Source organism: Carcharodon carcharias, chromosome 15 (assembly GCF_017639515.1).
Source record: "Carcharodon carcharias isolate sCarCar2 chromosome 15, sCarCar2.pri, whole genome shotgun sequence".
In the NCBI taxonomy this organism is placed as follows: domain Eukaryota; kingdom Metazoa; phylum Chordata; class Chondrichthyes; order Lamniformes; family Lamnidae; genus Carcharodon; species Carcharodon carcharias.
In genome coordinates, this window is record NC_054481.1 from 97,214,976 (window position 1) to 97,228,756 (window position 13,781).

The 13,781-nt window shown below is 41.2% G+C and overlaps 1 protein-coding gene across 1 annotated transcript in view; it reads right to left on the minus strand.

Annotated features, from left to right (window-relative positions):
* The window catches only part of disp3 (dispatched RND transporter family member 3), a 753,445-nt gene that overhangs the window by 189,235 nt on the left and 550,429 nt on the right, over nt 1-13,781 (minus strand). The window contains exon 12 of the mRNA XM_041207440.1: nt 13,188-13,327. Coding sequence (XP_041063374.1) covers nt 13,188-13,327 — 140 coding nt within the window. The remainder of the gene's footprint in view (nt 1-13,187; nt 13,328-13,781) is intronic.

Genomic DNA, 13,781 nt, shown 5'->3' on the forward strand with positions numbered 1-13,781 from the left:
ACCTGCAAGGTTGTGTGAAAACCTCAGCCTGCAATAAAACCTGCACCTATGATTCCCATGTTGGCTTTTAAAGGATCAGTCAGCAAGGCGCTAGTGGACTGTGTGGGGCCCCTGCCCAAAAAAAAGGGGGCTACCAATATATCCTTACCATCATGGATGTGGCTACCCATTTCCCAGAGAACCATATCTGCCAAGATAGTGGTGGTGAAAGTAACACAATTCTTAACCTGGTATGGACTGCCTTTTGAGATCAGGGCTCAGATTTCATGTTACAAATATTCCAGGAAGTCATGGATAATCTGGGTGTGACCAAGTTGAAGTCCTCAGCGAATCACCTGCAGTTGCAGGAGGCACTAGAATGGTACCACTAGACCCTAAAAACAATAATCAGGGCATACTGCCATGAGTACCCCCATGACTGGGATAAAGGACTAGGTTTTCATCTATTTGCTACCAGAGGCTCACCCAATGAGACCACCGGTTTTAATTGGGTTGAATTGGTTCACAGACACCAAGTGCAAAGTCCTCTGAAACTAATCAAAGAGAGATTTTTAGAACAGAAGGAGGAAGTCTCCATGTTAGACTCCGTAACTGTGTTCCATAAGCGACTCATGAGAGCCTATGATGTAACTCAAGAACACTTAAAAATCTCCCAAACATCTATGAAAATACAGGCAGACAAACATCCAGAGCTTGAACCTCTCAACCTGGAGATTACATGCCAGTGCTCCTGCCAATACTGGATGAACCCCTAAAAACCTGGTTGAGTGGCCCATACAGAATAGCAAAGAAACTTGGGGAGGTAAACTATCTAATTCACACCCCAGACTGCAGGCAAAAGCAAAGACTGTGTCATGCCAACATGATAAAACAATATCACAGCTGAGAAGGGGACAAGTGGGCAACGGTCTGTCCAATAACAACAGTGGAGAACAGTGAAGATGAATTGGAGGGAGATGTGGGTAAGGCCCACATTGAATCCCCTACTGTCCAGCTAGCAAACAAGAATTCTAGTGAAAGTGGATAGCATATTCACCCAACAAATACAGGTAGGAAGGAGACCTGACAAGGCTGCTCACTGCATTTAAAAGCATCGGTAGAGACAAGCCAAGCTGCACCACTTTAATTCTCCATGATGTGGATATGGGAGAGGTCCTCCCATAAGGCAACATCCCTACTGTTTAGGTCCAGAAAAGCTGGCCCAGGTCCGGGAGGAGATTATCTACATGCTGGAGCACCAGCTAATAGAGCCTAGCAGCAGTAGATGCAGCTCCCAAGTTGTGCTCGTGCCCAAGCCAGATGGCTCCACAAGACTCTACATTGACTATCGCAAGGTTAATGCAGTGACCAGAGCCAATTCCTACCCGACCCTCCGCTGGGAAGACTGCATAGTTAGGGTAGGTAATGAGGCCTACATTACAAAGACAGATTTACTCAAGGATTCTGGCAGATTCCCTTGACTGCCCTTGAAAAGGAATTCTCTGCCTTCATGACTCCAGATGGATTATACCAGTGCCCTGTCATGCCATTTGGACTCAGAAATTCCCCAGCCACCTTTCAAAGGCTGGTGAACCAGGTAGTGGCGAGCTTGTCAAATTTTGTAGTGTACTAGATGACCTCCTAGTGTACAGTGACCCTGGGAAACTCACTTAGAACAACTGGAAGCCCTCTTCCAGAATTTACAGTTGGCTGACCTAGTGTCAATCTTGAAAAGAGCGAGTTCGCTAAGGCTCAGGTGACCTACCTTGGACACGTGGTGGGTCAAGGACAGGTACTGGCCAGAGCTACAAAGGGACAAGCAGGAGTACAATTTTCCATCCCACAACAAAATGAGAAATCATGAGATTTTTAGGGATGTGTGAGTTCTACCACAAGTTCGTCCCAAACTTCAGCACTGTAGCTGCCCTGCTGACACAACTACTATAGAAAAAAGCAAAAGTAGTACGTACCAAGAAATGTCAGACAGCTTTCGAGAAGCTAAAAGCCATTTTAAGAAATGCACCAATGCTAGCAGCCTCAGACTTTAACCAAGCATTTAAAATAGCCATCGATGCTAGTGACCTTGGATAGGGGCTGTTGTTGTGCAGGAGGGCGAATCAGGTATAGAGAGACCAATCGGGTACTTCTTCAAAAAACTGAACAAACATCAGAAACGGTATTCCACAGAAGATAAAGTAACCCGAGGTTAATTACTAGCTCTCAAACACGTAGAGATAAATGTTTGAAATGGATAAAGAGAGACCACAGTCTTATACGAGACCACAGTCTTATTAAAGGACTTTGACCTTTGTGGAGATATTCAAAATTCAGAATGCAAGATTATTCCGTTGGAGTTTCTTTCTCCCACCATATCACCTAAAAGTCACTCATATTGCAGGAAAATTGAATGCGATCACGGATTCCCTAACCAGAACTTGAAAGAGACACAGTTAAAACTGATGAAATAAGCCAAGGCTGAGAGTGAATGGAAGTGAATGTGTTTTTTTCTGTGAATCTCATTTCATTTCTTTGTGATAGGGAGGCGTTACGAGGCTATGCCCCTGTATTTTTAAAAATATGATTTTTCTAATTTCAACTGACTGGAACCTTTGCAATTTGAACTGAGACAGAGCAAACTGTTTAAAAATGCAAAGACACATTTCAAGCTGGAGGTATGAAACCAACAAATCACCCTCAGGGGAGTGTGAAGAGAGACATTTCCTATAATGCAGATACCCATCAAAACTCATAACTGTCTAAGGAAGAGACATTAAAAATACAAAGTACTGGATATTGAAATAGTGACTGCCACAGACAGACCCACCCAAAACCTCTTGGAAATACACATTTGGTGAAGTATTTCAAGGCAAGGCTGCCAGCCACTAGAGGGAGATTGCAAGTGACACAGGCAGTGCCAAGAAAGTCTTCAGCAGAGGAAACAAACTGAGGGTTTTCTCTCCCCCCCCTCCTCTCTCTTTTGGAATCAGCATGTTACCTGGTTCGAGAATCTGACTCTACCCAGAAACCTACCAGTGAACTGAGATCTCGTAATAATTTTTTAAAAAATTCCTTAATGGGACATGGGCGCTGCTGGCAAGGCCAGCATTTGTTGCCCATCCCTAACTTGAACTTAGTGGCTTCTTAGGCCAGTTCAGAGGGTATTTAAGAGTCTACCACGTTGCTGTGGGTCTGGAGTCACATGTAGGCCGGAGCAGGTAAAGCTGGCAGATTTCCTTCCCTAAAGGACATTAGTGAACCAGATGAGTTTTTACAACAATCTAAGGTTGTTTCATGATCACCATTACTGTGACTGGCTTTATAGTTCAGGTTTATAAATTAACTGAATTCAAATTCCACTAGCTGCTGGGGTGGAATTTGAACCCATGTCCCCAGAACATTAGCTTAATCCTCTGGAATATTAGTCCAGTGATATTACCATTACGCCATCATCTCCAATTAAATAGCAGCAGCTTCTACATTTGGCTATACCCAAGAAACCAGTTAATCTAGATGACTGCAACGTTTAAAATTTACGTCTCAAGGACAGTCAAAGGGCATTTAACCATATATTCTGGCTAATATATATATGTGTGTGTGTGTGTGTGTGTACGCGCATGCATGTGTGCGTGTGTGCGTGCACCCTAATGACTGCACAATGGCCAAATGCTTGACGTTGCGTTTTATTACTTTTCTCAGGTTTAGGGGTTAATAAATTTGCTCTTTCTTTTACTCAAGAAAACCTTGTTTGATTAACTCCTTATTGCTCACTGCTTAAACAGTAAAATACATTCTGATTTGCAAAAAGACATATCCTTGTGAAAAAGTAATTTAAACCTTTATATGACCAATCGAGGAGGTTGATTAGAGGGGAGCCAGTTCGCAACTTTGCACATGATTGTAACAACATCCAAAAACACTTCACTCAATGAATTACTTTGAAGTGCAGTCATACATGCTATTCTGGCGAGTGGAACAGAAATATTGTATCATGCAAGATCCTAGTAAAAAGCAGCAAGATTCCTGAACATGAATTTATTTTTGGGTGTGTTTGTTGAGGGATGGATGTTGTCCAGGACACTCAGGGAACTCCCAACTCCTCCTGAATAGCTTAGCATAAGAACACCAGAAATAGGAGCAGGAGTAGACCGTAAGGCCCTTCAAGCCTGCTCAGCAATTCAGTATGAACATGGCTGAACTTTGACCTCAACCACACTTTCCTCCTGCTCTGCATATCCCTTGATTCCCTGTGAGACCAAAAACATGTCGCTCTGTCTCAGCCTTAAAATATCCAACAATGAAGAATACATAACCCTCTGGGGTAGAGAATTCTAAAGATTCATAACCCTTTAAGTGAAGATATTGCTCCTCATCTCAATCCTGAATGATCAGCCTCTAATCCTGAGACTGTGTCTCTGTGCTCTAAATTTCCCAGTTAGGGGAAACAATCTTTCAGTATCTACCCTGATAAGTCTGTCCAGAATCTTGCATGTTTCAATGAGATCACCTCTCATTGTTTTTAACTCCAGAGAATATGGGCTCAATTTACAAAGCCTCTCATCATAGGACAACCCTCTACTGCCTCCAATGGAAGTATATCCATGCAAGTATATCCTTCCTTAAATATGGAGACCAAAACAGTACACGGTTCTTTAGGCGTGGTCTCACCCTTTACAATTGTAGCAAGACTTCCTTATTGTATATACAGGATGGTTTTCTGGACCAATATGTTGAGGAACCAACTAGAGAACAGGCCATCCTAGACTTGGCGTTGTGTAATGAGAAAGGACTAATTGGCAATCTAGTTGTGTGAGGCCCCTTGGGGATGAGCAACCATAATATGATAGAATTCTTCATCAAGATGGAGAGTGACATAGTTGATTCTGAGACTAGCATCCTGAATCTTAATAAAGGAAACTACAATGGTAGGAGGCACGAGTTGGCTACTGCTGGATTGAGAAACATTACTTAAAGGGATGATGGTGGATAGGCAATAGCAAATATTCAAAGAGCGCATGGGTGAACTGCAACAATTGTTTATTCCTGTCTGGCGCAAAAGTAAAACAGGAAAGGTAGCCAAACCATGGCTTATGAGGGGAATTAGAGATAATATTAGATGCAAGGAAGAGGAATACAAATTGGCCAGAAAAAACAACTGACCTGAGGATTGGGAGCAGTTTAGAATTCAGCAAAGGAGGACCAAGGGATTGATTAAGAAGGGGAAAATAGAGTATGAGAGTAAGCTTGCAGGGAACATAAAAACTGACTGTAAAAGTTTCTATAGGTATGTGAAGAGAAAAAGATTGCTGAAGACAAATGTTGGTCCCTTACAGTCAGAAACAGGGGAATTTATAATGGGGAACCACAAAATGGCTGACTAACTAAATACATATCTTGGTTCTATCTTCACAAAAGAGGACATAAATAACATACCAGAAATGTTGGGGAACACAGGGTTTAGTGAGAGGGAGGAACTGAAAGAAATCAGTATTAGTAGGGAAATAGTGTTGGGGGAATTGATGGGATTGAACGCCGATAAACCCCCAGGGCCTGATAATTTACATCCCAGAATACTTAAGGAAGTGGCCCTAGAAATAGTGGATGCATTGCTGGTCATCTTCCGAGATTCTATAGACTCTGGAACAGTTCCTACAGATTGGAGGATAGCTAATGTAACCCCACTATTTAAAAAGGGAGATAGAGAGGAAAAAGGGAATTATAGACCAGTCAGCCTGATGTCAGTAGTGGGGAAAATTCTAGAGTCCATTATAAAAGATTTAATAGCTGAGCATGTGGGAAACAGTGGCAGAATCGGACAGAGTCAGCATGGATTTATGAAAGGGAAATCATGCTTGAAAACTCTACTGGAATTTTTTGAGGATGTAACTAGTAGAATTGATGAGGGGGAGCCAGTGGATGTAGTTTATTTGGACTTTCCGAAGGCTTTCGACAAAGTCCCACATAAGAGATTGTCGTGTAAGATTAAAGTGCATGGGATTAGGGGTAATGTATTGAGATGGATAAAAACTGGTCGGCAGACAGGAAACATAGAGTAGGAATAAACGGGTCTTTTTTCTGAATGGCAGGCAGTGACTAGTGAAGCACCGCAGGGATCAGTACTGGGACCCCAGTTATTCACAATATATATAAATGATTTAGATGAGGGAACTAAATGTAATATCTCCAAATTTGCAGATGACACAAAGCTGGGTGGGAGGGTGAGCTGTGAGGAGGATGCAGAGATGCTTCAATGTGATTTGGACAAGCTGACTGAGTGAGCAAATGCATGGCAGATACAGTATAATGTGGATAAGTGTGAGGTTATCCACTTTGGTAGCAAAAACAGGGAGGCAGATTATTATCTGAATGGCTATAAATTGAGAGAGAGGAATGTTCAACAAGACTTGGGTGTCCTCGTATACTAGCCGCTGAAAGTAAGCATGCAGGTGCAGCAGGCGGTAAAGAAGGCAAATGGTATGTTGGCCTTCCTAGCCAGAGGATTTGAGTACAGGAACATGGATGCCTTGCTGCAATTGTACAGGGCCTTGGTGAGACCGCACCTGGAAAATTGTGTGCAGTTTGGTCTCCTTATCTGAGGAAGGATGTACTTGCTATAGAGGCAGTGCAGTGAAGGTTTACTGGGACTGACATATGAGGAGAGATTGATTCGGTTAGGATTATAAAAACAAAAAAACCGCGGATGCTGGAAATCCAAAACAAAAACAAAATTACCTGGAAAAACTCAGCAGGTCTGGCAGCATCGGCGGAGAAGAAAAGAGTTGACGTTTCGAGTCCTCATGACCCTTCGACAGAACAGTTCTGTCGAAGGGTCATGAGGACTCGAAACGTCAACTCTTTTCTTCTCCGCCGATGCTGCCAGACATGCTGAGTTTTTCCAGGTAATTTTGTTTTTGTTTCGGTTAGGATTATATTTGCTGGAGTTCAGAAGAATGAGGGGAGACCTCATAGAAACCTATAAAATTCTAACAGGACTAGACAGAGTAGATGCAGAAAGGATGTTCCTGATAGTGGGGGAGTCCAGAACCAGGGGTCACAATGTGAGGATACCGGGTAGACCATTTAGGACTGAGATGAGGAGAAATTTCTTCACCAGAGTGGGGTGAGCCTGTGGAATTCATTACTACAAAAGGTAGTTGAGGCCAAAACATTATATGTTTTCAAGATGGAGTTAGATATAGCTCTTGGGGCGAAAGGGATCAAAGGATATGGGGAAAAAGTGGAAGCAGCTATTGAGTTGGATGATCAGCCATGAACATAATGAATGACAGAGCAGGCTCGAAGAGCCGAATGCCTACTCCTGTTCCTAGTTTCTATGTTTCTATTCTTGTATTCCAATCCCCTTGTAATAAAGGCCAACATGACATTTGCCTTCCTAATTGCTTACTGTACCTGCATGCTGGCTTTCTGTGTTTCTTGTATGGGTACACCAAAGTTCCCAAGGAATAACATTTACAAGTTTCACACCTTTTAAAAATATATTCTGCTTTTCTATTCTTACAACAAAAGTGAAAACCTCATGCTTCCCCACATTATATTCCATCTGCCACCTTATTGCTTACCCACTTAATCTGCTCATATCTCTTTGCAGTGTGATGAACCCAAAGGAAAAGAAAGAAACTTACCTGAAGCTTAAATCAGAGTTCAGAGACTGGAAACTATAGGCCTCGGTGTTTCTGTGCATGTGCCCGTCATAGAATGGCTGCACATGCACGTTTTTTTTTACAATTCTCGGGTTTCTGCACATGATGGCTGTACATGCATATTTGGTTGATTTTCATGTCTTCAGGCCAGTAAATGGCCCTATGCACATATGCAGTTCTTTTTTTAAATTTTCACCTAGGAACCAGCACCGTGCACAGAAGGGAAAGAAGACCCCAAAAGTGAAACAGCGTGAAAAGAAGGTCAGATGACCTTCCTCATCTCCACGGAGGAGTGCCATTCCACAGAAAGTGCCCAGAGGAGTAAGGACAGGAGCTGATGGAAGCAGGTCCTAAGTACAAAGAAGAAAGGTCCCAAACCAGAGAGTGGGACAGAAAGAGGTCCCAGGAAGACATTCAAGTCAAGGGAACAAGAACAGGAATCTTAAAAGGTCCTTTTGAGTGATGTCAAAAGTAAGGAGCAGAAGAAAATATTCCAAATTAAAGAGACAGAGCTGCAGGGAGCAGACATAAAGCAAAGTGGGCTTGAGAGAAGCCAAAAGATCCGAGGAGACAGCAGAATGTTGGCAACTCCTTACTACGGGCTTCTGGAGCAGTGGTGTTCTGCTTGGCACAGCTGAGAGTGTATGCGGAAGATGAAGCTTGAATGCACAAAGCGTTCCAGTGGAAAGGAACATTGGAAAGGGAGATCGAAACCCTAGAGGTGGATCCTTGTTGAAGATGTCTGAAAATAAGTGTCATTTGAGAGAGAATTCCAAGGCAAGTTCTTTGAGCTTGGAGATTGGAAACCCGTGTGAGACAGACAGACTTTCAGTGAGACTGGTTGACTCAGTCCAACAAGTGTCTGGGGGCATTGATGAGAAATCCATAGCAAGTGCTTTGTGTGACATCTGTTTCTTGATTTTGGAGTGCTGTGTGTTTGACCACTATTCACCTATTAGTTTACATGTACTATATACTTATTGTGAACATAAGAGTATAAGATAGACTTTGTAACTTGTGTTATCTTTACAAATTTAATTAACTATCTGTAAAAGTATAGTTGGGGTGCAGGAGTAGTATAATATAGTTCTTTTGTTTAATAAATGTTTTATTCTTCTGTTAAAAGTTCATCAACAGACTGCTCTGTCTCTGCTCAGTAGCCACCCTCTTTTCTTAAAAAAAATAAAAGTTAGCATCTGTCAAGCCAGCTTCCACCCTGGGATCCGACTTGTCCAGTAGTAACATCAGCTGGGATCATAACAGCAGCCCCCTTGTGTCTTCCTCAAAGTTTACATTCCCAACTAGCTTTGTGTCTTCAGCAATTTTAGATACATTACTCCCTTTCTCTTCATCTAAGTCATTAAGATAGATTATAAATAGCTGAGGTCCCTTCTGAACCTTGCAGTACTCCATTTCCAACTAGAAAATGCCCCATTTATTCTGACTCTTTGTTTCCTATCCTCTAGCCATGTTAATCTATTACACCAATATCTAGAGCCCTTCCTTTGTGTATTAATCTTTTGTGTGTTACTTTATTGAATGCCTTTTGAAAATCCAAGTAAGCCACATCCACTGGTTCCCCTATAACTACCCTACTGGTCACATGCTGAAAAAAACTCTAATCAATTTGTCAAACTTGAATAGCAGTGTTTCGTGTACTAACTTCACATTTTCTGGAGAATTTTATAAAAACAAAATCAGCGCATTCACCATCTGTGTAGCTACTTCCTTAAGAACCCTAAGATGTAGGCCATCAGGTCCTGGGGATTTGTCAGGGTTTAGTCCATTAAGTTCCTCCTATACTTTTTCCCTGCAGATATTAATGCCCTCACATTCCTTATTCTCTTTAGTCCCCTGGTTGCCCTCTATTTCTGATATGTAATTTGTGTCTTCTACTGTGAAGACATACACACAATATTTGTTCAATGTCGCTACAACCTCCTCATTCACCATGATAATTTCTCCTGTCTCAATGTTTACTTTAGTTACGCTCCTCCTTCATATAGTTTTAAAAGCCTTTACAATGTTTTTTATATTTCTGACTGCCTTACTCTCATGTTCTTTTTCTTTCATTTTTGCCAACTTTTTTGCGGTCCTTTTCTGGTTTCTAAAATATTTCCAGTCCTCAGGCTTACTACTATTCTTTGCATTGATATATTGTTTATATAGAAAATATGAATGAAAGGTTTTATGCTCATCAATATCTTACAAATACAAAATGTGCTGGAAAAACTCAACAGGTCTGACAGCATCTGTGGAGAAAAAGACAGAGTTAAAGTTTCGAGTCTGCATGACTCTTCTTCAGTTAGGAGTTCTTCAGTTCAAAAAGAGTCATACGGACTCAAAATGTTAACTCTGTCTTTCTCTCCACAGATGCTGTCAGACCTGCTGAGCTTTTAAAGCACTTATTGTTTTAGTTTCAGATTTCCAGCATCCACCATATTTTGCCAATATCTCAAAAATGATCATGTTGTTTGATATGTCCTGTGTGCAGTGATAGTTTCAGTCATTTTGCAGTCTTTCGAGTTAACTGTTACGTAGTTTGGAGAATTTTGCATAATAGTTTATCTATGGGTGTTGGTAAAATTTATTTAACTTATATTTTAACAACTTGCATTTATATAGCACCTTGAAGTCCTTAATATTGCAGAATGTCCCAAGACAGTCAGGCAAAAATCAGCCAAAAAATTGACACCAAGCCAAAGGAGATATTAGGACAAGTGAAACAAAAGCTTGGCCAAAGGGGTAAATTTTAAAGAATGCCTTAAAGGATAAAAGAACCTGGAAAGTTAGGAATGTTTAGGGAGGGAATTCCAATGTTTAGGGACTACATTACTGAAAGCACTGCCACCAATGGTGGAATGAAGAGACTGAGAATTGCATAAATCCAGAGTTGGGAGTTCTTGAAAGTTTGTAGTGCTGGTGAAGTTTGAAGGGAGATAAGGAGGCACAAGGCCATGGAGGGATTTGAACATGAGGATGGTTATTTTAAAATTACAGTGCTGGTGGACTATATGCCAGTGCAGATCAGCAAGCACAGGGTTGATGGGTGAATGACACATGGTGCAGGTTGGGTGAGAATACAAGTAGCAGTTTTGGATAATCTCACGTTAATGAAGTGTGTAAGATGGGAGGCCAGCCAGTATATTATTGGAGGCAACAAAACATGAATGAGGTTTCACCAGTTGATGAGCTGAGGCAGGGACAGGGTATGTGTGATATTACGGAGGTGACAATAAGCAATTTTTGTAATGGACAAGATCTCAGGTTGGGAGCTTAACTCAGTTAACTCAGTTTGCAAGCAACCTAATTTAATTTTAACAGTGGCAGGTAGGGGATTGCTGGCTAGGGAACAGAATTTGTGGCAGGGGCTGAAGATAATGGACTTGGTTTTCCCAATGTTTAATTGAAAGAAATTACAGCTGACAGGACTGAATGTCAGGCCACCCGCCTGACAACATAGAAACAGTGGAGGACACGAGAGAATAGCTAGTGAGGTAGAGCCAGGGTTCATCAACATATATGTGGATCTGGCTTCATGTTTAATTCCATCACAGGGGACATTAAAGGCAAGCTTGTCCTCATTTTTATTCAACAGCTGCACATGCACAATTCAAGAAGTCAGCTTAGAGGAATATCAGCTGGAAGAAATGGAAATGTTTCTGGAGGTGCGGTATGGGTTGCTCTTCTAAAGGTTGAAATTAACGCAGATGGTTAGTGTTAAGTAATATTCCCACTAATAGGCGCAATCTATTGCTATACTCTCTGGCATTGTTAGTGCCCGCCACTAGTTGCTAAAGAAAATGTTTCAAATATAGTACTTTTACTAGTGCACAGTTTTACCTATTAGTATAAAGAAAATAAATAGCAAAACTTGTGTGTCAGCTTTGCTCAACTGGTAAAAATCTCATGTTTAAGTTAAGTGAGTGTTTAAGGCCAGCCCTCGAGTACAAAATCTAGACTAAGGCAATGCTGCATTGATAGAGTAATTGTCCCTTTGAAGATGTTACACTGAGGATCCTTTCTCCTGTTTAGGTTTTATGGCACTATTTGAAGGACAGCAAGGAATTTTCTGATTTTTCTGGCTAAAATTCCTCCTTCAAATCTCCTTCAAACTCCCCCTCCTTCAAACCAACGCCACTATAAAAAAAAATTGCTCACTCATCCCATTGCCAAGATCCAGCTCTGTGCAAAATGTATTGGTCTATTTAATAATGCACTTGAAAGTAGTTCATTAAACATGAAGCACTTTGAGTTGTTTCTGTAATAAGTGACCTTGGCTATTATAAATTACTACTTCTCAGTTAAATTTAACAATAAGAATAAGATTTAGTAAAAACTCCATGCGGTTCTCATACTGATTTTAATTTTAGTGGATAAAGAGAAAGGACCTCATGGTTGATGTATTACAGATATCATTTCAGAACAAGGTTAGGGCAAGAGCTCAAAAACGGTCAAGCTAATGAGTGGCTAACATTTATAATTTATCAATTCCTGAACCATGTACAATTTATATGTGCTAACTAGCTCCTCCTGTACATTCTATTTAAGCAATGTGACTTTTTTCTTCTGATGGCCTAAAACTTAATTTTGTTTCACAACATTTCAGGTCTCCTTGTTGTTTAGAGCTAGCAGCTTGGAGGTGCCCATTAGATGTTTCTCTCTGTCCTTTTGCAGGGAAGAGGCTCACAACTTCTCCATAGCAGCATGCACAATTAAAGTTGAGGTTACTATACAATGATTAAGACTGGGAACCCTTGTAATTTCCCTCCTACTTAACCAAGGGGCCAACCATATCCCACTATTGAGAACTCTTTAGGGGTGAAGTTGGGCAAGGATGCAGATGTAAAAAAAGGCATAATTGTTTTTATACACCTGTTCCACAACATTCCAGGAAAGTCCTATTAAAATTGATGAAACTGGATATGAGGTGGTGGGGTGGTTTTACCAGATGTGACACCGCACATTCTGCATCCTTGTTGAATTTTGCCCAAAATAATTCATCACATATTTGAGAATGGAAGCTGGGACCTTCCTGGTCTGTATGGCATTTTCTGCATCATTCGCTGAGTAGAAGTTAGAATCTAATGCCACACTTATAGTAATATTACAACACATGGTAGTAGTATGCTACAGGTCACTCAGACAGTCCACGTTGCTATGGGAACATGAACCTTTACAAGCATGTTGTAGTCTGGAGCTATGGATAGTGATGAAACAGGCTCCATCACTTGTCTGACCAGGAATCTTTCCCACTCTTACTGCCTGGCATCAGCATGTGTTGGAAGGATTTGCAGGTTTATACTTAACCTGTTTGGCTGTGATATGAATGCACCTTCCTTGGCCATCAATTCCTGGAGTGGGACTTGAACGCAGAGCTTCTGGTTTAGAGGCAGAGATGCCACCCACCATGCCACAAGACCTTCCTCATTACAACATAGACTGAATTCTAAAAATACACCCACAATGTTACGCTCATGTTCTTCAGCAATGCCCCCTTTCGCTTTGGTAAATACATACAGAAGAAACCAAAAAAAAAATGGCCCTTACCTTGAGTAGCAGGAAATCTCCAGAGGTGAGATGTATTGGCTCCAAATGCAGAGTGCAGCTGGCATGAGGAACAGAACAGCCACCCAACAGCAAGCAACTATCAAAGACATGAACAGTCCAAAGTCATGGACAGCTGGGATCTGGTAGGAACAAAACAAGATTATTGTTAAAGATCTTAAACAGTAGCACAGTTCAAATGGACCGTGAGTCAGTACTGAAAGTGGAATAATCTGGGTACTGGATTAGCATGCTAAATCCTTGGTTCAGTTTTAGCTAGACTCTCCTTCTGGCAGGAAGGTCTGTACATGAAATGCATCTTTGGCAGGTTCATTGCATTTCCTAGAATATATAAACATACTGATCATGAGTTTGGGCTAAATTGGCAGTTGCTCAGTGAGACCAAAATTGTGGCTGGTTATAGATAATGAAAACATCATTTTGATGAAGGTGTAGGGCCACTCTGAGGTAGGGACTAAGGCATTAAATTGGGGCAATAAAGAGGAGGCTTTACTTTGAATGTAACCATTTGATTCCTGATTGAAGAGGATATGTTGTTGATACTGTCAACTAAATTAAAAGCAATCATCCAGCATT